We start from the raw sequence: 23,826 nt of genomic DNA, 5'->3' as shown, positions 1-23,826 counted from the left end.
TTTTAAAAATAAAAGAGCGGTGTATATAGTTAAACTAATTTATTGTAAACAAAAGCAATATTCTGACTGAAAGTATAATAAATTAAAACTAAAACTACTGCCAACAAGCGCTAGTATAAACGTTTAATTCTAAAAAAAGATCACGAGGTCTAAAAAAATAAATTATCGCTCAAATCACCCTTAAAGCAATCGATTAAAACCAAAATATAAGATCATAATCAGTTCTTTCCTAAAACTAGTATTGACTTGTAGTCTCCTAATTAAAACAATGCAATTTATAATCATAAAACTAGATGTCGAAGAATAAGAAACCTCCTCCCAGTGTGGCAGTACGTTTTCTAGGTATCAGAGCCTTATTGATGCTGTGAACCACGCCATTTGTTGCTAGTTGGTCACATTTGGTGACCACAGCTCTGTTAGCGAAAATCCTGCTACCGGTTCTGCCTATTTCCACCCTTTGCTCGCCTAAGGTCGGAATGAAGCTGTTGAATCCCCAGGTGTGAGGACCGACTCCCGAGCAACAAAGCACCTCTGAAAAATAAGTAAAATCAATGGTTAGCACACCCTAAAATAATTGTAAATAATGCTTTAAATTAAATGAAGAAGTAGTGAAAAGTTTGGTGTGTTTATATGTGGAACGTCAAGTGGCGATAAGATTGTTGCGTCTTTTATATCTGAGATAAACTGTGGGTCATCATCAAAGAATAGAGCTGTACTCAAAGTAAGACACTACATAATGGTAACAATAGAACCTGTATAGTATGTGACAAGACATGCTCTCACTAACCAGGAATTCCCATTATCTGAAGTTTAATAACAAAAATACTGTGAGGGGATTCTATCAAAGGCCTTTGCAAAGTTTGTACAAATAATCTTTCTAAAATAGAAATAAAAATATAATTTCTCACATATGTATGTGTCATAAACTGGTCTCAGATAAATAGAACCGTTTTCATTTAACCATAGCCCAAATTAATATAAATCGTGTGATAGTACAAAAACATATAATTAATTAGACATTTAAATGCAATCAATGTAAACTAAGTTGTAAGTAAAATAGTATGGAGCGAGCAAAGGGCATACCTAGCGCCATCTTTGGACACACGTAGCATGATGGCGAAGGTGGAATCATCGACGCTAGGTGGCCGGCTCATATTGGCGCGAGTTTTAAATCGAAAGGATTGAATAAAATGTAAATAAGTGTTTTTAGTAGATCTAAGTCAGTGTGTTGTACCTACATGTGTAATAAACTAGTTGAATATTTAGGTGTATCAAGTGTTTTAAATCAGACCTAAACAAACCGTAAAAAACGCTACAATACAAATAAATAGAAAGTAATCATTCTCCTATTTAATATAAGATTAATAGGAGATGGTCTGGTGCAATTTGTGATTCTAAATAACATGACATTCAAAGAAATAAATTGAGGAATGACATAAAAAAGTTATTTGAAATGAGTAGTGTAGTGTAATGACTATAAACTAAGTTGTAAGAAAAATAGTATTAAGCGAGCGAAGGGCATACCTAGCGCCATCTTTGGACACACGTAGCATGATGGCGAATGTAGAACCATCGCCGCTAGGTGGCCGGCTCATATTGGCGCGAGTTTTAAATCGAAAGGATTAAATAAAGTGTAAATAAATGTTTCTAGTAGATCTAAGTCAGTGTGTTGTACATACATAAGTAATAAACCAGACTATTTTTGTGTATCAAGTGTTTTAATTCAGACCTAAACAAACGGTCAAAACGCTACAATACAAATAAATGGAAACTAATAATTCTCGTATTTAATATAAGATTAATAGGAGATGGTCTGGTGCAATTTGTGATACTAAACCGTGAAATTCTAAATAACATGACATTCAAAGAAAAAAATTGAGAAATTACCAAGCGATTTAAAATGAGAAGTGTGATAACTGACAATGCTTGTAAGAAAGAACGAACTACTATACAATTGGTCAATCTGGAATCTAGACATAATTTCCGCAGTTTAAGTATCTGATGCAGAGCGTGTATTTTTGAGTTATATTCAAATAGAGCATGAATGGAGTCATACTCTTCAGTATTTCCTTAAATATATAATATTATCATCGATTAACCAGATATGAAAATTATATCGTCAGTATAGGATAGCTCAGTTTATTGTTGACATCCTTTGGTGTAGTTCATTCTGGATTCGACATTCTTTATAAGAAAACATGGAATGCCTGGACAAGACCTGAAGAAACCAGTAACCTGTCCGAGAAGAAACACTTCTTACTTTAACTATTTGCGTAAGTCCAGTCGATCCGGAGTACGAGAATCTCTCATTATTGTCATTTTATGAACTAAAATATGGTGAAGCTTTCTATCAAAGGCTTTTGCAACGTCTATATAAATAGTTGTACTAGCTTCAATAATAATATTACTTGAATGTAATAGAAGGTTTAATTCTAGATTCTAGATGCCAGGAAGCTTCTGTTTCTTTTTTTAAATATTTTCTGTTAAGCTATTAATAATAATGATTATAACTTCTAGCATCTGTGCTACAAACTACTCTTAAGTCGTCAAAGTGATCTTAGATAAATCAAGACAATCAGTGATAGTACAATACATAATTAACTTAACCCCTTAAAGCAATCAATATAAGCAAAGTTATGAATAAAACAGTAATTAAGGCATTGTTACGACCACGAATATACCAGCTAGCCACGACAAGAATGGAGCCTAGCGACACCTCTGGACCCACGTCGAAAGTTCGCTCTCGCCACTAAATGGCCACTTCAAGTCTTAATATTGACGCGACTTTTAAATCGAAATAAATAGTAGGGCATAAATGCGTTGTAAATAAATGTTTTTAGTAGTCTTAAGTCATAAATATCAATAAAACATTTACCTGTCAATATATGGTTCTTAATAAACTCATCGGCCTTTTCGGTACTATTAAACAAAGGTTCTCTCTCCTCATCTCTCATGGCTGCGAAAGCTTCATCGGTTGGAGCTAGTAGGGTAAGGGACCTGTTAGATTCCTGTAATACCTTTTCAACCTACAATTAATCAAACGTTAAATAATTTAAAATAATTTATGCGGTTTCTTTCCGACATACCTCTGTGCCGGCAATTAATTCTTTCAATTTCGAATATCGTTCATCGGTGCTGATGACATCGAGTATATTCGACTTCGGAGGTACCAATATCCTGTTTACTTGATGTACGATGGATCCGCAAGTTTTTTTATCGAAATGAATTAGTGGGGCACAGTTAATGGTCGCCCTATTGATGACGTTCGTGAAAAGTGGTAACTAAAAAGAGTCTTAATAAATTTAAAGTTGATCATACAATTATTGTTTACTTACAGTTGAATATAGATTCACCCTTAAGCCCTTTCCAGCCTTGGTGTTTAGTTTCATATTATTGCTCAGTTCAAGGGATTCTACTTTACCATCAGCAATATGGTATTTTAACAGCTCCTTTATCTGTTCCGGATCGTTTTCTATTTCCTTTAACAGTTTGGTACCTTCTGGGGATTCAAACGCTTTATTAGTCGGAACGAAAACAGTTGCATTTTCATAATTATCTAATTCGTCTGTCAGTCCAGCTTTCTCGATCAGATTTTGGAACATCGAAAAGTTTTGAGTTTTCAACATATTACTGATGTATTGCCCTGAAACATGAATGACAGTTCAATTTTACTACTACAATTGTAAAAAGAAGAAAACGTTACCTGATTCTGGAATAATTAGTGTGTCAATCAAGTGAATTACGCCATTGGTACCGATAATATCAGCTTCAACGATTTTCGCTTTATTTTCAAAGATCAGGTCGTCATCTAAGGTACGTTCCATATTCAGATTGATTCCTTCTACGTTATGGGTGGTGGCGTTTCCAATGATAGCAGAAGAGCATACGGTATGAGCCACAAAGTGGTGTTTTAATATACCTGAAGGTTAAAGATAGTATAAGATTACACTGGAATATTTTATAGTTGGTTAAAACTTACTTGAAGCACATCCTCCACCGTTCAGTAGCTTCTGTCTTTGTTGCTCGTTCAGTTTATTAAAGGCTTCATCAGTGGCAGCGAACACAGTGTAATGACCGTCAGGTTTTATATGTTTTTTAATATCGGTGTTTTCGAGCACTAAGAATAAATAAATAATAATAAGTATATTTCAGAATATTTGTTGATTTAGAAATGGTATTACCTCGTTTAAAGCTACTCAAACTGGGGTTACTATCGATGATGTTCTCGATACTCTCAGTAGCAGGTGCTACGGTTCTGTCTACGACGTGGACGATGCCATTGTCGGTTAAAATGTTGCTTTTCACCAATCTGGCGCAGTTTGCTGTGGTCATCTTATCGCCGCTGTAGGTTGGGTATATGTTGATTCTTATAGGAGAATTTACTTGGTCCATACTAAAAGTGAATACAAGAAAAACTTAGATACAATGGTGGAGAAATAGTAGAGTGTGAGTGTGAGCACAGATATTCGCCATCTGGACTAGAAAATATCTAGATGACTAAGTTGTTACGTGCTAAAGGTCCTCTAACATTTTTTGAGTGTCTACCTTGGATTAGAGGTTGCAGCTTTATGTACATTCTGATGGCGCCACTATTGACAAATCACAAACCTTCAAGCCACGTGTGTTGAAACTTTATGACAGTTTGACCATTAGTTACGGTTTGTATTGTATTATAAATTAACAGTGTTAATTATGTATTGTATTAGTTTACTTAAAATCTTGTATTTTTATTTTTCTGATGATTAAATAATATATTTTTGTTTGCATTAAATCATACAGTTGTGTTTTATTCTTATACATGTAATTTAAATAAATATCTTTACTGCAGAAGTATTCTTTTTTGCATATAATATATGTGCGTTAATATTACGCGTTAAGATATGTCTTGAAGTAGAAAAAGTGTAAAAACAAAGGTTTTTTGATTATTTTGGTTCCAAAAGTAAAATTTACAGGTTATATTCTATATATTTTTGCCTAATTTAGGAAAATTCATCAAATTACATAGTCAGCCGGTGTTTTGCTTGATTAAAATACATTTGTATAAGGGAAATTTGTTATTTTGCAAATTCTTTTTATATTGTTTGTAACTTGAAAAATACTTAAAAAAAAAGAACAAGTATTGAAAACAATCTATTTTAATCGAGTGGAGTACCCGTAGGCTGCGACATTTAGTAGTTATCTCAAGTTAGGCCTGCCTTAGAATTCAAGTTTCCCGCTCTTAATTGTATTCAAATTTGGCGCCGGATTTGACCACGCTTCCTGTCAAATCTGATTGGTTAAACGGGTTGTCAATAGAGTTCTGGCTTACAAATGTCAAAATTAGTTCGAATTATTGCACTTTCACTAGAGGGCCGAAATTTCTCGGCATTAACAAGGCAACCCACATTTCTCTATATTTGTGTTTAGTGATTACTGAGTGACAGTGGTTTAACTGCTTTGTTGGTTTTTTTTTTGATTAAATAAAACTTTAACTGCCTGGAAGTAGTTTTTAATTTCCACAAGAAAATAATTTTTTTATTTAGTCCAGGCAGTTGAAGTTTCTTTTTTTTTAAGCAAACGGATACTTCACCTGCCTGGAAGAAATTTATGTTTTATTTTCAGGTATTAGTACTAAAATTCGAATTCACCGCGCTTAATCGAATTCAAATTTGGCGCCGGATTCGACCACGCGGTTGCCAATAGAGTTCTGGCTTACAAATGTCAAAATTAGTTCGAATTATTGCACCTTTAGTAGAGGGCCAACGTTTCTCCGCGTTAACAAGGCAACCCGCATTTCTCTATATTTGTGTTTTGTGGCTTGACCATTAATTACTATATTTGTTACTATATTTGTGTTCTGTGCACTAGTTTCTGAGTGACGGTGGTTTAAGTGACACTGCTTTGATGGTTTTCGTTGATTAAATAAAACTTTAACTGACTGGAAGTAGTTTTTAATTTCCACAAGAAAATAATTTTTTTATTTAATCCAGGCAGTTGAAAATTATTTTTTTTTAAGCAGACTGATACTTCAACTGCCTGGAAGAAACTCGTGTTTTATTTTCATCATCAAAATTCGAATTTACCGCGCTTAATTGAACTCAAATTTGGCACCGGATTTGACCACGCTTTCTGTCAAATCTGATTGGTTGAACGGGTTGTCAATAGAGTTCTGGCTTACAAATGTCAAAATTAGTTCGAATTATTGCACTTTCAGTAGAATGCCGAAATTTCTCCGCGTTAACAAGGGAACCCACATTTCTCTATATTTGTGTTTAGTGATTACTGAGTGACAGTGGTTTAACTGCTTTGTTGGTTTTTGTTGATTAAATAAAACTTTAACTGCCTGGAAGTAGTTTTTAATTTCCGCAAGAAAATAGTTTTTTATTTAGTTGAAGTTTCTTATTTTTTTAAGCAAACTGATGTTTCAATTGCCTGGAAGAAAGTCGTGTTTTACTTTCAGGTATTAGTATTAAAATTCGAATTTACCGCGTTTAATTAAATTCAAATTTGGCGCCGGACTTGACCACGCTTCCTGACAAATCTGATTGGTTGAACAGATTGTCAATAGAGTTCTGGCTTAAAAATGTCAAAATTAGTTCGAATTATTGCACTTTCAGTAGAGGGCCGAAATTTCTCCGCATTAACAAGGCAACCCACATTTCTCTATAGTGGTGTTTAGTGGTTACTGAGTGACAGTGGTTTAAGTGACACTGCTTTGTTGGTTTTTTTTTGATTAAATAAAACTAACTGCCTGGAAGTAGTTATTACATTTCCATAAGAAAATAGTTTTTTATTTTGCCCAGGCAGTTAAAGTTTCTTTTTTAAGCAAACTGATACTTCAATTGCCTGAAAGAATTTACGCGCTTATTTGAATTAAAATTTGGCGCCGGATTTGACCACACTTTCTGTCAAATCTGATTAGTTGAACGGGTTGCCAATAGAGTTCTGGCTTACAAATGTCAAAATTAGTTCGAATTATTGCACTTTCAGTAGAGTGCCGAAATGTCTCCGCGTTAACATGGCAACTTACATTTCTCTATATTTGTGTTTAGTGGTTACTGAGTGACAGTGGTTTAAGTGACACTGCTTTGTTCGTTTTTGTTGATTAAATAAAACTTTAACTGCCTGGAAGTAGTTTTTAATTTCCACAAGAAAATAATTTTTTATTTAGTCCAGGCAGTTGAAGTTTCTATTTTTTTTAAGCAAACTGATGCTCTAACTACCTGGAAGAAATTCGTGTTTTATTTTCAGGTATTAGTATTAAAATTCAAATTTACCACGCTTAATCGAATTCAAATTTGGCGCCGGATTTGATCACGCTTCCTGACAAATCTGATTGGTTGAACAGGTTGCCAATAGAGTTCTGGCTTAAAAATGTCAAAATTAGTTCGAATTATTACACTTTTAGTAGAGGGCCGAAATTTCTTCACGTTAGAAGGGGAACCCACATTTCTCTATATTTGTGTTTAGTGGTTACTGAGTGACAGTGGTTTAACTAAAACTTTAACTGCCTGGAAGTAGTTTTTAATTTCCACAAGAAAATTATTTTTTATTTAGTCTAGGCAGTTGAAGTTTCTTTTTTTAAGCAAACTGATACTTCAACTGCCTGGAAGAAACTCGTATTTTATTTTCAGGTATTAGTATTAAAATTCGAATTTACCACGCTTAATCGAATTCAAATTTGGCACCGGATTTGATCACGCGGTTGCCAATAGAGTTCTGGCTTACAAATGTCAAAATTAGTTCGAATTATTGCACCTTCAGTAGAGGGCCAACGTTTCTCCGGTTTTTGTTGATCAAATAAAATTTTAACTGACTGGAAGTAGTTTTATTTTTTTTAAAGAAAACAGATTTTTCAACTGCCTGGAATAAATTCATTTTTTTTTCAACAAAATAATGTATGCAATCAAACGCTTTAGATAGATCACAGAAAACTACAAAATCACGCATTTTGTGGTTCTGGGAACCGTTAGAATCGACTTTCATGCATTTGTGTGATCTTCTCAAGGTAAACCTAAAGCCACTGCAAAGATTTTTTCTTCTAAAGCCATAGACTGTCAAGTTCATCAACCAAATACTGTACACAATCAAAAACTACAAAAGAGTGCATTCTGTGGTTCTCATCTTGTATTAACTTTAATTTTTTAGACAAAAGCCTTTCAATGAACCTACCTTTTGAAAATTTCCTCGTTTTCAACTTCGGAGAGATCCACAAATCCATTGGTAGTATGACTCAGTACCAGTTCCTTTGAAGATAATGGTACTTTAACAGCTCTACGTCTCCGGGCTTGATCTATTCCGTTCTAAAAAGAGTATTTTCACTTAATCTTTACAACTATCAACCCTAAAACAAGATACTTACAATATCATTTAATCTATCATTATAATCATGTATAGCTCCATCTGTCGGTACAAAAATGGTGTAGTTTCCGTTTTTAAACATGTCCTCGAGGCCTGAATTCTTAATTTGCTTATGGAACTCGTCGAATTTCAAGTCGTCCAGGGTTTGCAGAAGCGGCTTAAGGTCAACCTTAAAAATATCAATAAGCCATCGAGTAGTGAAGGAGAAAAATTATTTTTCTTAAAGTATTCACCTGTTCGGTACATCCGTCGGAGCCTGGGGTTCTTTTAAATCCGTAACAGCACTTGTAGCGAACCGTGAAGGTCTTAACGACACCATGGTTGTTAATTCTATTAAATAAAAGCGTATATTGCATTAAATTATTAAAAAAAATATATAATTAATGATAATTTACCTTGTAATACATTCATATTTGCTGTCAGTCTCGAAGCAGTTCGAAAGCCGAATGGAAGTCGAGAACAAGTTGGATTCACGATTGTCGACTTCGGTGTCATTTTTCTTGTCGTCTTCTTCTTTTTCTTTGTCATCGTGCTCATCGTCTGTACTCTCTTCGCGTTCTATGCATATATTTTTTCTGAAATGCAAACAGTAAGACTCTATTTCGATTCTGCTTTATTAAGAAGTAGTGTAGAAGTCCATTATAATGCAAGACGTTTTTAAACCAGTGTATCATCCTAAATATATTTAGGATAATAATTTAAAATGCTTACTTTGACATGATAAATTAAAACGCAATTCGCGTAATCATTTAAATTCATTAATGCTAAGAAAGCGCACTTTATTCGCATAAAACCCAACCAAAAAGTAGGACTTCCAGTATTTAATTTTCTAATAAAATGAATAACTTGCACGAACGCAAATATGATGTCAACCGTATTTGTTTAAACATACAATGGGTGAGAATAACAACTATACGCTCCACTTTTACCTCTATACCTAAAAGCGATAATTATACTAATTTTATTAATAGAAAGTCTCCTGATGCGACGTATTTTCTATTGTAATACTAAAAAAAAAATTTCATTTATTAATAAAACAATCCCTTAGTCTATGACAGTATAATATATATTTACAATCAATGCACATTGTACATAATGTGCTTTCACAACTGTACTTATTCCGCAAGTTCAATAAACTGCGGCAGGTTCTTCACCATTAGTGACGCCTCGGGGAGTGCTAATTGGAAATGTTTACCTGTATAATTTAATAATGTAAATCTATTTAACGTAATTGGAAGTCAACGATTATCAAGGGAAAAATTGGTTGACATTGACTATTTAATTAATTTAATAAAACCCTTGATAAACTATTTGTTTCCTAAATAATGCTAATTATGGCATAACCACTTTCCATGTCATAAATATTCAAGGAGGTTCGTGCAGTAAATATAAATGTATGTAGAGGGTGTGATTAGTAGGGAGGAATTCTCATTGAAATGATTTATACATATTAAAGTCCTTAATTATTTAGTGAGGAGTAAATGATTAACACTTGGATGCCACCCAGATATGAAGTATTTATTTAATTAGAAACCAAGTGGACTTTATATTGATTAACGAATATTGATTAACAGTTCTATCAATAAAATGGGAAAAAATTAAAGCAAGATCCAAAGATTAAAGATGGTCAATGATACACTCAAATACTGAAGAATCAAAAATATAGTGAGCAAAAAATGAAACGAGAAAAACCAACTGAGGAGACGAATCCTGATATAATCCTGTATAAACAAAGATATTATATCTTGAGTTTAGTTGTGGGATGGGATCGAAGGAATAAAAACAAACGTCACTTTATGTACTGGCCAACGTTTCGCAATAATTTTATTGCTTCATCAGGGCCCTAAGGTAACAAAAAAGACACAATAAAAAAGGATTATTATATATAAACAAAATTAAACTTTTTGGGGTTATGTTGATACCACCAAAAAAAGAGAAAAAAACAGAAAAACAAAAAAAAAAAAAAAAAAAAAACACAAAATCTTAGATTTGAATTAAAAAAAATACACAACAAAAAAAAATGATAAAGTTGCTTACATAACAGTGTGATTTTGCTTGTCATAAAAAATCATGTTTACAGGACACACAGGTAACATAGAATATATAAAATATTTCCTTTTTTTTTCTTTTAACAAAAACGGTTTAAAATGATGGGTTGTATCACAGACAGCTGCTTTAAAATTGATTCTACGGTGTACAATAATAATTTAGCATCTAGCCAGAAAAACCGGGTATGCGAGAACACAATAGACGCATTCTTTTTAGTGATAAGAACCAAAACAGTCCCAAAAGTTTACATTTTGATTTGATCTATTACATTAAAATAAGAAGAACTTAGATTGTCTATATCCGTTCTTTTATTTACCGCATTATTATGTTTTTTTATGTTTATCATTTCGGCTAGAAGTCTCTTTTTAAAAAGCTGCTGTTGGCCCATAATTGTAGTCTTGCCAAAATTAAAATTGTGTCCTGTATTTATTTTGTGCTCAGCTAAAGCAGTAGGGTTTTTTTTAAGGGCTAAATTCCTACAATCATACTCATGTTCGTATAGGCGCTGCCTCAAATATCTACCCGTCTGACCAATGTAACACACATCACACCCAGAGCAAGGTATTTTATAAATATTGTTAGAATGTAAATCGAGTTTTCACTTCTTTCTGAGATTTTAATAACATCAGATTTTGATTGTATGGTCTTTTTAATTTTATGAGAAAGTGTGTTAATGTAAGGAATCTTGAAATAAGCCAATTGATTATTTTCATTGTTTCGTGTAATATTTTGAGTAATGTTCTCGGTGTCGTTAATTATTTTTTTAATAATTGATAGGGGGTAGTTGTTTTTCTTTAAAATTGTCTGAACATAATGAAGGTTTTTTTTATGATATTCTGGACTAGAAAGTCTCAAGCACCGATGTTTTAGGTTTTTTATTACATTTATTTTGTGTGTCATAGGATGTTCTGAAAAATAATTTAAAATGCGTTCTGAAAAAGTTGGTTTTTGATACCAATCTATTTTTATGGTACCATCTGTGGATCTTATGACTTTAACATCCAAAAATGGAAGACAACAGTTAATTTCTTGTTCGATAGTGAATTGCAAACGTGGATGGAAACTATTGAAGACTGATAGAATTTCGTTTTCTTTTTTATTTGGAATTGCCGTGATTATGTCATCAACGTACCTACAGAAAAAAGGTACATTAAAAGATAGTTCAGAAATACACTGATCTTGTAGTTGTGCCATTACAATGTCTGAGCATATTGGGGACATGCAGTTTCCCATTCCTAGGCCAATCAGTTACATAAAGTGACGTTTGTTTTTATTCCTTCGATCCCATCCCACAACTAAACTCAAGACTTCAAACCTATAGGATCGCAACTAGAATTTATTAAAGATATTATACAAAGAAAATGTTAAAAAGTAAAAATGGCTCAAAAACAGTGCGAAGAAATGAAACATTTGCAAGAACAAATCTATGAGTTTACCCTTCCCAAGAAAATAAAAGAAATAGGTGGAATATACTGGAAGCAGAATTTCTCCAACACACACAATAAACAAGGACAAATAACGCATGGAAAAAAGCTATTTATGAATAATCCATTAGCAACCTCTTTGCAGATGATATCCCTTCAGTTAGAAGATAATCTGAAAAATTAAAGACTTGCCTAGGCAGTCAATTGCAATAAAAGAGATTTCTAGAGCAATAAAAAGCTCAAAAATAAGAAAATGGTTGGACCAGATTTAGTGTCTCTTGACTGAAGGCTTTTCAGCCAAATTTACATCACAGGAAAATTTCAAACCAATAATTAGCTAACATCTCTCTAGAGCAATCATCTATCATTACTAGAGCAATAAAAAGCTCAAAGATAAGAAAATGGTTGGACCAGATTTAGTGTCTCTTGACTGAAGGGGTTTTCAGCCAAATTTACAACACAGGAAAATTTCAAACCAATAAATAGCTTACATCTCTCTTTATCCCACTCCAAAAAAAGAACAACACAAGATGCCAGGATCACCGATTGATTGATCAGCTTGATGAGTCACACTCTCAAGGTCATTCACTACAGAATCTCCACAAAATGGTGAAAGCGCTGTTGTCCTCGCAATTCGGATTTAGAAGAGGTCGCAACTGAATTGTTGGTTCAGAACTGTTACGATCGGGTTTGATATGCCCCCACAAAAAAAAGTCACATGGATTTAGGTCTGGCGACCTTGGTGGCCATGCAACTGGTCCGTTTCGGCCAATCCACCGATTTGGGTAACTTATATCCAAAAATTCGATCACTTCTCGTCTAAAATGGGTAGGTGCTCCATCCTGCAGGAGCCATATAGCTTGCCTGATATTCAGTGGCATGTCTTCTAACAGAACAGGCAGATTATTTTGCAAAAAGTCCAAATAAACATCGCCCGTCAAACGGTCTGGTCCAACAAGTGTCCCATTCCCAATTCCTGCCCACACATTAGCAGAAAAGCGGTGTTGAAAATTTGTTCTGCGAATTGCATGGGGATTATCAACACACCAAACATGGGTATTTCGAAAATTGTTAATTCCGTTTCGGGTGAATGTTGCCTCGTCCATGGCTAAAATTTTGTTCGAAAAATGTTGATCATTTTCATGTTGTTGTAGGAACCATTCACAAAACTGAACTCTGCGGGGGAAGTCTTCAGGCAGTAGCGCTTGGACACGTTTAACGTGAAAGGGATTAAATTGATTCTCGCGCAATGTTGTCCATACCTACTTTTGTTTGACTTAATCCGACCTGCCCTGCAACAACTCGAGTACTTGTTGTTGGATCTTCTTCGATGAGATTTAAAATTTGTTCTTCCCTATGAACATTTTCAGGTCTCCTTCCTGTTCCTGCATGCCCTCCACGATGTTCCCGTAAATCGCCAGTATCCCTAGCCCATTGAATAAGATTTATGAAACTTCTGGGTGTAGGATGATTCCGCAAAGGAAAGCGGTCTGCGTATAATACCGAAGCAGCAGCAGCACTTTGAAGACACTCTCCATAAATAAGCAACATATCCACAAGTTCATTGTTTTTTTTGTTCATTGATTTGCAAATTTAAAATTAACAACAATAAACCAAAAGTGTCTAAGACTAACTGATCGGTACAATGCGTGATCGATAATACAAAAATTCGAGCAAAAACTAAACATAAACAGACGATGAACAACAAACCCATACTTTTTTTATTCTGTATGTCCCTTGTTTTTGAGTGTATCGAAAAAAGTTATTTGAAAAAAATGTATATTTTACCGAGTTCTATACACAGTTAAAAAAAAGTATCAACTTAAAATCACCCTGTATATTAAAAAGACTTAGTCTGTATTAAAAACTGGAATCAATCAGCTGTAGTTAGACCTGACAAGGAAGTTATAAAAGCACGGAAAATTCCTAAGAGCATCTTCCATGAAGCTCTTGAAGGCATCAAGTAAATGGCACATGCCTCAATAATATTATGTATGCAGATGACACACTCCTGATAGCAGATAACATGAACGATCTCCAAAGGGTCTTGGACATAGTAGGAATGCACGGCAGACTTAGGGTAATTAATATCAACATAAAAAAATACAATTCCTAGTATTCAACTGCAAATTAGATGAGTTCCAGATTGTAAAGACATATAAGTTTTACTAACTGGGAACTTGGTTAGGTATGTAAAGACGTAGAAATCAAATGCAGGATAGAAAAAAGGAGGTTTTTCTATCCCAGAATAAGATTCATACAATGTTACCTAGGGTCCTTACTGTTGTATGGTTGGCACAATGATATGCTGTAGGCATTTGAAATTTTGATCTATTGAAGAAACTTGAAACTGTTATGGACAGTAAAAATTAATTAGGAAATTTTGAGGATGATTCAATGAAAGCTACCATTTGTTCCAACTAATGGCAGAAAAAGATGTGGTAATAATATCATACATTGGACAAGTAATAGGAACCAAAGGAGAATTAATTTACACTAACAGATATAACGACAAATAATCAAGAGTGAAGAAAAAATTTCTTCTTAATGCATGAATTGTAGAGGTATATTAAGTATCCTACTAATAAGGTTTTCAAATTGAGTTGTTTTAACCGCAGCGGTCTGAAGGATATTTTATTAAGATTTATTGCCAATTATCTTTTTATTGTTACCAATTGGTTCTGCAAGGCAAGTTTAAAATAGTAGACTCATTATGTTGTAAGTGATATATTAAGATGAAGAGAAGCAACGAGAAGCGACAGAAAAAACAAGAAATTTTTACACAGATTTATTCATGAAACGGATAATAAAGTTTAAAGTAATTCTGTTAAGATCTTTATATCCGCAGCTTATTAAAATCAGATTAGTCGTTTAGAAGTTACAGCGATTAAACCAATTAGAATTTCGAAAGCTTTTCGCTTCCTTAATTAAAGTTGTTACAGTAATGAATCTTCCAAACTGAAGAATTATTTAATAAAATTCATTTTTTAACGACGTCCCTTATATACATAGGTTCTTACTAGTAAATAAGTGGTGATATATTGTCCCTATAATTATTAGTTAATTGCACCATTGCTTCACTAGAAGGTAATATTGTTTGCTATTAAAGCCGATACATTGCATATATTCTTATAAATTGCAACCTTTGATTTTGTTATCAGGTAAACGATATTTAAATGTTACTGCAATGGGAGGTGGTTAATTAAAAAACATCAGGGAATGATTAACAATGGTATAGTACCGGGAGCTAGTAATAACTGCTTTATTTGTTTTAGTGCTTAAATATCCCTATTGCCTTTTATTTTCTTTTGAAATTCATTTATTTTTTGCATTGTACGTTATTTGTTTGTTAATAAATTGAAACTTAAAACAACACACGCGTTACAAAGTGTTGAACAAGAGGCTTGTATGTGCTAATCAAATACCACTTCCGAGCCATGAATAGCAGCACTTTATACGTCAACGATAACACACTGACTGAAGATGTTGCGTGTTAACCCCGCGAAGGAGCGCCACTAAAGACTCAGCTTGACTCTTAAAGACTTTTCTTATATTATTCCAGGGATTTAAGATCTTCTGAAGAATTAGAAATGCTTTTTCGTTCTCCAGACTACGACAGATTGTTTATATGTCGTCCAGCCATTTGAATTTACTGCCAATATTCAATCATTCATGTTTGATATTTTTAAAGACATTTTTTAATTATTCCACGCTTTTGAATCGAATGCTCTAGTGAAAAGCCCTTCATGTTATTGTTCTGCAGCCAAATGTTTACCAGTTTATATATTATTGGCGTAAGTAGTTCATAAAGAGATTCCACGACAATTTCCACAACAATCCATTATTTTCTCTATTATGCGATGGACCCAAATGAACAAATTTGACAAACAAATAACTACCATCCATCTTTACCTTGGACTTATTCTACTTTTGTGCAGAACTTTGGTCAAAGTAGAGGATGATGTGTAGGAGCACACAAGTTAGATTAACTTTCATAGTAATCAAAGACAACAAAAGACGTACGGAGATGGGATTAGATAGAGCAATGATATACCCACTCAATCCTACACATTTCAACCTTACATCGACTCTACTTTTCTGCGGAAGATGTTGGGTGTGCACCACTGTCTCTATTTGCCACAGACTGTATTTTTTTTAACTAACTGACTAATAAATTAAATATTTGCTGCTAAATAATATATACACCCTTGGCAAACTTCTTTTATGGGTGCAACAGAGATTCATAGACAAGACTTCCGCATCCAAGATCTTTGTTAACAAAGACTCTATTTTTGCCTGCTGATAACTAAAGACTAACTAATTAAGAGGTGAGTACTTACCCTTGCCACCACTTCTTCCCTTCATCAAGTCCAAACAAGCTGGCAATTCCGGACCCGCTGCCTATTTGACTATCCAAGCCGGGCAAAGTGGGAAAATCGAAGGCAGGTCCAAACGGGCTGGGAAACGAGGGAAAACCTCCGGTACTCGCGTCGACATCGACGACACCGCCACCGATGAAACCCGTTCCCAAAGTGGGTTGTTTCGGTTTTTTGTTGTCTTTCTTGGGATTCAGCACCGGTTTTTCTTTGCTCTCTAAAAACAAAACATATATTCAATGTATCATTCATAAAAACTTAATGATTGTAATGTAAAACCTTCTGTATTCTTTGGATCTTTGTAGTCCGGCCCTAATTCCTCACGATCATTCTCGGAGTGTTCTGATGATCGTTTGGCGACCTGGGCACCACTGAAAGGGAACGGTTGAAAGTAGTCGTGATTTTGGTCGTCAAATAGTGCGAGATCACTGAAACAAATTTAGTATGAATTAACCAAAAACCAGTCATTTCAAACGTACAGGGTAATTATTTATTCAGTTACTATCAATGGTTAGCACCAATTAAGTTATCCAAATTTCATTATCTGAAGAATTTCCTGAATATTTTTCGCTGGCAAAAGACCAAAACTTTTCAAAATTGGACCGAATTATTCACTCACAGTTTTTGAAACACTCGCTATTACTTCAGAAAAATTATTTTAACTTTAATTGAAGTAAAGGATAATCTGTATACTGAATGTTGTTACTCCATAGTACCAGAGAAAACCATAATAAGAATATTCCATTTCCAACAAAAAAACTATACTCAGAACCTCTCTGACTCAATACAGTATGAAGATGTTGAGCAATTTTCAAAATTATCAAATCTTCATTTTTTTTTTATGTTGTAAGAATGACCTGGGGAAGCAATAGTTTGCAGATGACTACTTCTTTATTTCAGTATATATCTTTTACAATTAAGTATGCTTTGAATAACCCGTATTTACTTCTCTGAAGCCTGTTGTTTGGTGGAAACGAAGTTTCTTGAATGTATTCTATTTTTACCCCATTCTGTAAGGTCTGTAAAAGAAAATATAATAGAATTATCTTGAAATGCTTTTAAGACCGATGAATGTTGGTTTTCTGTGACTATCCTGAGGACGGCCTTATAAAGATAAAAACGTGGACACATTTATAATAATAATAATGTTTTTATTTAATTTTGTCTTTGGTTCGAAAAATCTTTAATAACGCCTTACATGTATTTGCAGGACAAATAGTTCATCTAAAAATAATCACCGTTTACATTCATAGTCCTTTGTTGTTTCTTTGAATGGCTCTTTATTGTTTTATGAGTCATCCATTATTAAACAATGGAGAGGTGAAAACCATTTTAAAGTAGTCAGACTTGTAATAGAATAATTACTTGAAATTGCGTGGTTTTTTTAACGGGGCCGATACGGTATTAGGTGGACGTCCCACTAACGTTAAAAATAACGAGGATACTACGTTATTACAGATTAAATATAAATTAAAAAGAGAATTTCTTTCTATACTTCTAGAATCCCTTGTAACATTTATCAATAATTGTTGTTCAGTGTGAACAAATGCAGAACGTTATGAAAATGCGTCCAACATACTTCACGTCAAGTATGTCAGTGGTTTCGTGTGAATGTCGTTACGTTAGATCAGAATTTCTCCGTCTTGTTTTTAAGTAATAAGTTATAAGTATAAAGTGTTTTTCTTGTCACAATATTAACCAATAAATGTAAAACAACCACTTTACCTATTCCTCAAAAAAAAGTAAACATATTGTAAGGAGGTAAATAGCTCTCAAGTTAAACAAGTGATTTGCCTTGGTATACTTAGTTCCAGATATTTAGAATTTACAACGATTCTGTATATGTACCAACACAAACTGTAAATATCATTGAGTTGTTATATATTAATAATTATGATCCGTTTTTTATTTATTACAATATATCCGTCCACAATTTTGAATCGTCAAACGTCTTTAAAACGTTCCAGATTTAGCATACAACGTCTAAGAAATGACCAATGTGTTTCATTTCTTGGTCGACAAACATGTCTGGTATATTCTGAGAACATCAATACCAAACGTTTCTAATGGAAAATTCCATCAAGGTACAGAACATTCCTTAAAATGCTTGTTATTCTTCTTAAAGTTATATTAGATTAGAACAAAGACTGAACTCCTATTGGTATAAATTCCAAAGGAGTTCTAAGCGCTGTAAGACCAATGTGTTAATTTGTCTATTTTTTTAATTCAGTCATGTCAACACTTCATCAATCAGTGATTATTTTACTTAACTGCTCAACTTACACTAATAATGTTAATTTACTTATAATAAGGAGAACTTAACTTGAACCTCAAAAATTTGTTTTTTTTTTTAAAGAATGGTTTGTCTGATCCAGGGTTAATAAAATATTCCTGAACTCATGGAATTCCGAAGGAACATTGAGGTGATATGTGCTGATAAATTCCTTAATCCTGGATGCAGTTTTTGAAAAATTACTCTATTTTCAGTGACATTAGTTTTAAGTGAATCATTCCTGGACTATTCATTCATACAAGCAAATGCGGGACACTCCAACATTAACAGGATCTTCCTTATAATTTATAACGCGTTTCTGAGTAAAACCAAGTATTAGACATGAGATACTTAAGACAGAATATTGGACTAATATTGGATCACTGGAAGGTTATCAAAAGCCTCCATTACTTAATGGTGTTTACTCAAGTACATATTTTTCACATTTAATTGTGGCTTATCAAAGGAATATTGACGATCATCACTTAAAGAACTTCTAGAACAACATCATTGTTTATCAGCCAAAATAATGTGTTTGGTAAGCGTTTCAGATTTGTCATACAACGTTCAAGAAAAGTTGTGTGGAAACGGAAACTGGACGTTTTAGTTACGTTTATGGGGGTGCTGGTTTTTGGTGGAAATTTGATTTCATGTCTGTTTTTCATAGGATGCAAGGTTTTCTCCTGAAAGTTCTATGTCAATTAACATGGAAATAACAAGTTTTCTTGCAGAAGATCCGCACTAACTAAAGAAAAATATTACTGAAGATGAGATGCTATTGTTCTGAGACAAAACTAGTCAAAAACGATTGATTCATTGATGAATTCCATCCATTGGAAGGGTGCACCACAGCAAAAACGCCACTGAATATCTGACTGATTTTAGTATCATTGATATGTTGGAATTTTCAGCTCTATTAAAAGGCCTAACTCACTTGTAAGAAGAAGAACATTAAAGGCAAGCAACGTAGACATTGCTGTAGTAAAAAACAACCTTCAATATAAACGCAATACGATGGTCAATATAGTTTCTCAACGGTTCAAATTGACCATCCAACGTTGCAATTGAAGTTGATAGTTCCCACATAAATCAGAATGGTTGCATTGGAGTGGAGTGACTCAATTAATTGCAAAATTTTATATACTCAAATTACCACTTACTGTAGTGCAGGCGCAATTTTGCTTCAGTTGACAACCTCACTATATCCCAGATTTACCAAGAACAGAATGGTGAGAGTCCAAATTGAAACATTCTAGATCCCCTAACACATTTATTCAACGTTGAATCATTGTGCCACCTCGTCAACGTTGATTCAGTTGTTGTTACAACGTAAATCAACGTTGAAAAGTTTCGGACATTCAACGTTAATTTAACTATTCTTTGCTGTCTGAGTAGGACCAAAATGTCAAACATCTTGAACGTGATGGATCATTGAAAGTTCATAGAAGTCAAGGAGAGTTAATGAAGTATTGTTGACTCATAGATATCTTATCCTTCAGCAAGCTGTCGAGTGTAAATATATTCTGAGGTACTAGAGTACGTCTGTATGAACCAGAAGAAAATCTGTAGGCTCACCTAGAAATATTAGAGGTTTAAGAACTTGGAAATGGCAATAATTCATCTAAAGAGAATGAGCTCATCTAATCCTTCTGTGAATTAAATTAAGTAATATAGCATCAATTGGTCTGTATACCACTATAGAAATGAGGAGGTGTGGGTCTTATTGTTTCGTGAATTTTCTTGTAGGAAAAGTGTCAACGGAGTTTATTCTATTAAATTGAACTTGTGGCTTGTTTCGTATTTTCCTAAATAACCAAAGTTTGTACGACAGCTGCTGAAAAATGTTAATTGCCGGAGCTTACCCAAAGTGTTAAAAAAAGTAGCAAATCAAATGCACTTAGAACCTTAAATTAATGAAACCAATTAATGAAAGAATAATCATACTTAAAATATAAAAATTCATCGAGAAACGATCTAGTAGTGGGTACATACATTGATCATAGTTCAAAGTGTATGATGGAAGAAACTAGAGACTTCAAGAAAAAATCACTAGTGGCTTAGTAGAAATAAGAAAGTTGATCATGAAAGAAACTAGGGGTTTCTAAAAAAATTACTAGTAGCTCATGTATGAAAGAACAAACTATAGGGATTTCTAAAGATATAACTAGAGGGTTTTTTTACTCAATATCCAAACTTCTCAAAGGATATTCTGAGAGGCAATTTAGGAAACAGAGTTTACTCTTGAAAACAACTGATACTAACTAATAAAAAATGAATTCTGTCCATTTTATACTGACAAAAATCCGAAAATTTCAGAATTATTGGAGGGCAAAGCACTTGGAAATGTTAATGAAACATGTTGGTTTTACTTTCTTGGACTAGGTGTAAATAGCTTGAGTTTTCCTCATCATTCTCAGAGGAAAATGAAGAGTTTCCTTGCAGAACACATACGGTGTTTCTTTTTTTATTCAAAAGCCTTGCATTCTATGAAAAAAGGAAAAGAAACAAATTTGCTGCAATATGAAGAAGGATTTTAAAAATAATTTTTATTTTTTAAAAAAACAGTGAAGTACCATTTTTTTTCAATTAGGTACTATCGGCAAAAGTCCAAAGTCTAAAGACTTGCATATGGATACGTCCTTTAACGTTTACTATCACAAAAACTAAAGGAATATGGCCAAATTTACATCAGTTTAACCTCAGGAAAAATGGCTTTACACGTAAGGATTTCCAACTGAAGATAATGACAAAAACTGTTGAATCTTGCATGTCCTAAACTGCTCTGGATATTCTAGAACATATGGGCTATGATACAGAACAACAGCAAAAGAAAACAAGAAAGAGAGAACAGCTCAATAAAACATTTTAGCACAAGATGTTGATCCTTTAATACGCCCGGATTATGGGGTTGTTTTAGTATAGAATCACTGATCCTGGAAGGAAGGAACAAACATTCCACGTTGTTGACTTTCAGTGAATAGATTTTAATAATTTCTGTAGAAAAAAACTAAAAAAGCCGTTAGAGTAAGAGAGTCTTCGGAGTAGTTCATAAATTAGTAAACGCACAATTTTGAGTGTTAGAACTTGATATTGACGTGATAAAAGAAGACAAATTCCACTTTGTTGACTTTTAGTGAATCTTGAAAAAATACTAAAAAAGTCTCCAGAGTCTAATTAAATTTTCTAAACTAAATGCAATATTTTAATTGAATATTTAATTTTTATTGATGTTTATTAAAGTCCAGAACTGTCGAGAACTTCTAGAATAAACCAATGCGAATAAATTAAAATAAATGACACTAATGCTTATCACCTAAAGTAACGCGTCTTGTAAACGTTCCGGTTTTATCATGCAACGACTAAGAAACGTCCTAAAAAAAAATTATAATCCTGGAAAACTGAGTTAAACAGGAAGAGCAAGGATATTGAAAGGTGAAGCTTCCAGGGGGCCTTGTTTACTTAATAATCTTGAGTACATTTATTAAAGGAATATTCGAGAACTTCTAGAACAAACCAATTCGGACAAATTACGAACTAATGAAGAAACAAACAACATTGCTAATATTTTCAATTATATTGATACATTTAGAGTGAGCACTTACCTCAAAAGATGTCCATTAGCGGCCAAAACCAATAAAACACTCAACAAAAACGCTTGCCGAAGCATCTTTGCGCAAAGTAATAAAAAGTCGTGTAAAGCAGTAAACTTGTTCTAGGTTTCTCGTGCGCGTTCTCTGTTAATTCTAAATTGACCGGCTTAACATCCTTCTTTTATATAAACGGCGTGGATGTATGGTAGGGAGCCGGCCGGCACGATGGCATTATCGTGCATTGTTAATTTGTATCAACATTTGACTCATCAGAGAGATTTTGTTTATCAACAATAAGCAGGGAATAGAAGTCAAATCAGTTTTCTTATTTAAATTTCGACTTTCTATATCGGCCGTCGGAATATTTTTATTATTAAAATTCGCGGCTCAATTATCAGTTTTTAACTGGATGTAGAAAATATAAAATTTCCTTCCTGACTCAAATATTTATTAAAAAAAAAACTGTAACGTTGACGAATACCTTCACAAGAAGCAAAATATAAAAGGACCTGTTAATATTCGCCGCATAATTAGGAAACCATAATTTAAGGATGCATACATCACAGTAAGTGATCTTCTGACATTTTTGTTAGGTAGTCTGTTAACTTCATATCGTTTAAAAACCCTATCAAGATCTGCTTGCAACTGCATATGCTGTCATAATGATTCTTCAGAAGACGCAAACCTTCATGTCATCGAAAAATGATTGAATTACTGTATGAAGAAATCAAAATATTCGTCCAGGCAGTTGAGTCTGCTTCCCTCTCTGTTTACTGAGAAATTAATGAAGGAGTCAAAATATTCGTCAAGGCAATTGAGTCTGTTTCTCTCTCCGTTTACTGAGGAATGACCGAATTCACTCTACTAAAAAAATATTCGTCCAGGCCATTAAGTCTGTCTCTCTCTCTCTCTCTGTTTACTGAGAAATAACTAAACTTGCTGATATGTAATAACTGAACTGTACTACCTGGAAGGAATCAAAATACTCTTCCAGGCAGTTGAGTCTGCTTTCCTCTCTGTTTATTGAGAAATGGCTGAATTCACTCTACTAAAAAAATATTCGTCCAAGCCATTAAGTCTGTTTCTCTCTCTGTTTACTGAGAAATTACTAAATTCACTCTACTGCCTGGAAGGAATCAAAATATTCGTCCAGACAGTTGAGTCTGCTTCCCTCTTTGTTTACTGAGAAATGACTAAAGGAATCAAAATATTTGTCCAGGCAATTAAGTCTGTCTCTCTCTCTCTGTTTACTGAGAAATGACTGAACTTGCTGATATGTAATAACTGAACTATACTGCCTGGAAGGAATCAAAATACTCTTCCAGGCAGTTGAATCTGCTTCCCTCTCTGTTTACTCAGAAATTACTGAAGGAATCAAAATATTCGTCAAGGCAATTGAGTCTGTTTCTCTCTCCGTTTACTGAGGAATGACCGAATTCACTCTACTAAAAAAATATTCGTCCAGACAGTTGAGTCTGCTTCCCTCTCTGTTTACTAAGAAATTACTGAAGGAATCAAAATATTCGTCAAGGCAATTGAGTCTGTTTCTCTCTCCGTTTACTGAGGAATGACCGAATTCACTCTACTAAATAAATATTCGTCCAGGCCATTAAGTCTGTCTCTCTCTCTCTCTCCGTTTACTGAGAAATAACTGAACTTGCTGATATGTAATAACTGAACTGTACTACCTGGAAGGAATCAAAATACTCTTCCAGGCAGTTGAGTCTGCTTTCCTCTCTGTTTATTGAGAAATGGCTGAATTCACTCTACTAAAA

The 23,826-nt window shown here is 33.7% G+C and overlaps 1 protein-coding gene across 1 annotated transcript; it reads right to left on the bottom strand.

Moving 5' to 3' along the window:
- Positions 1-24: 24 nt before the first annotated feature.
- LOC126745735 (transforming growth factor-beta-induced protein ig-h3) lies at positions 25-22,221 on the bottom strand. The gene is made up of 14 exons (XM_050453715.1): positions 22,064-22,221; positions 16,469-16,617; positions 16,154-16,406; positions 8,736-8,915; positions 8,574-8,670; positions 8,342-8,509; positions 8,152-8,282; positions 4,182-4,393; positions 3,980-4,117; positions 3,704-3,919; positions 3,336-3,643; positions 3,087-3,281; positions 2,876-3,026; positions 25-531 (listed from the first exon to the last, which is right to left on the bottom strand). The coding sequence occupies exons 1-14, from the start codon at positions 22,126-22,128 to the stop codon at positions 290-292; spliced, it is 2,505 nt and encodes an 834-aa protein (XP_050309672.1). The 5' UTR covers positions 22,129-22,221; the 3' UTR covers positions 25-289.
- Between the last annotated feature and the right edge of the window lie 1,605 nt (positions 22,222-23,826).

The sequence above is a fragment of the Anthonomus grandis genome, chromosome 16 (genome assembly GCF_022605725.1).
Source record: "Anthonomus grandis grandis chromosome 16, icAntGran1.3, whole genome shotgun sequence".
NCBI lineage: Eukaryota > Metazoa > Arthropoda > Insecta > Coleoptera > Curculionidae > Anthonomus > Anthonomus grandis.
Note: the sequence above shows the minus strand (reverse complement) of the source record. Positions and strands in the feature narration are given on the sequence as shown.

Bases quoted from the DNA above. Each gene is read 5' to 3' on its own strand.
- LOC126745735 (XM_050453715.1), bottom strand. From the start codon at position 22,128: ATGCTTCGGCAAGCGTTTTTGTTGAGTGTTTTATTGGTTTTGGCCGCT. The intron at 8,510-8,573 runs GTGAATACTTTA...GATATTTTTAAG, and splicing joins CCGACGGATGTACCGAACAG to GTTGACCTTAAGCCGCTTCT. The intron at 3,920-3,979 runs GTAAGTTTTAAC...TTTAACCTTCAG, and splicing joins CGGTGGAGGATGTGCTTCAA to GTATATTAAAACACCACTTT.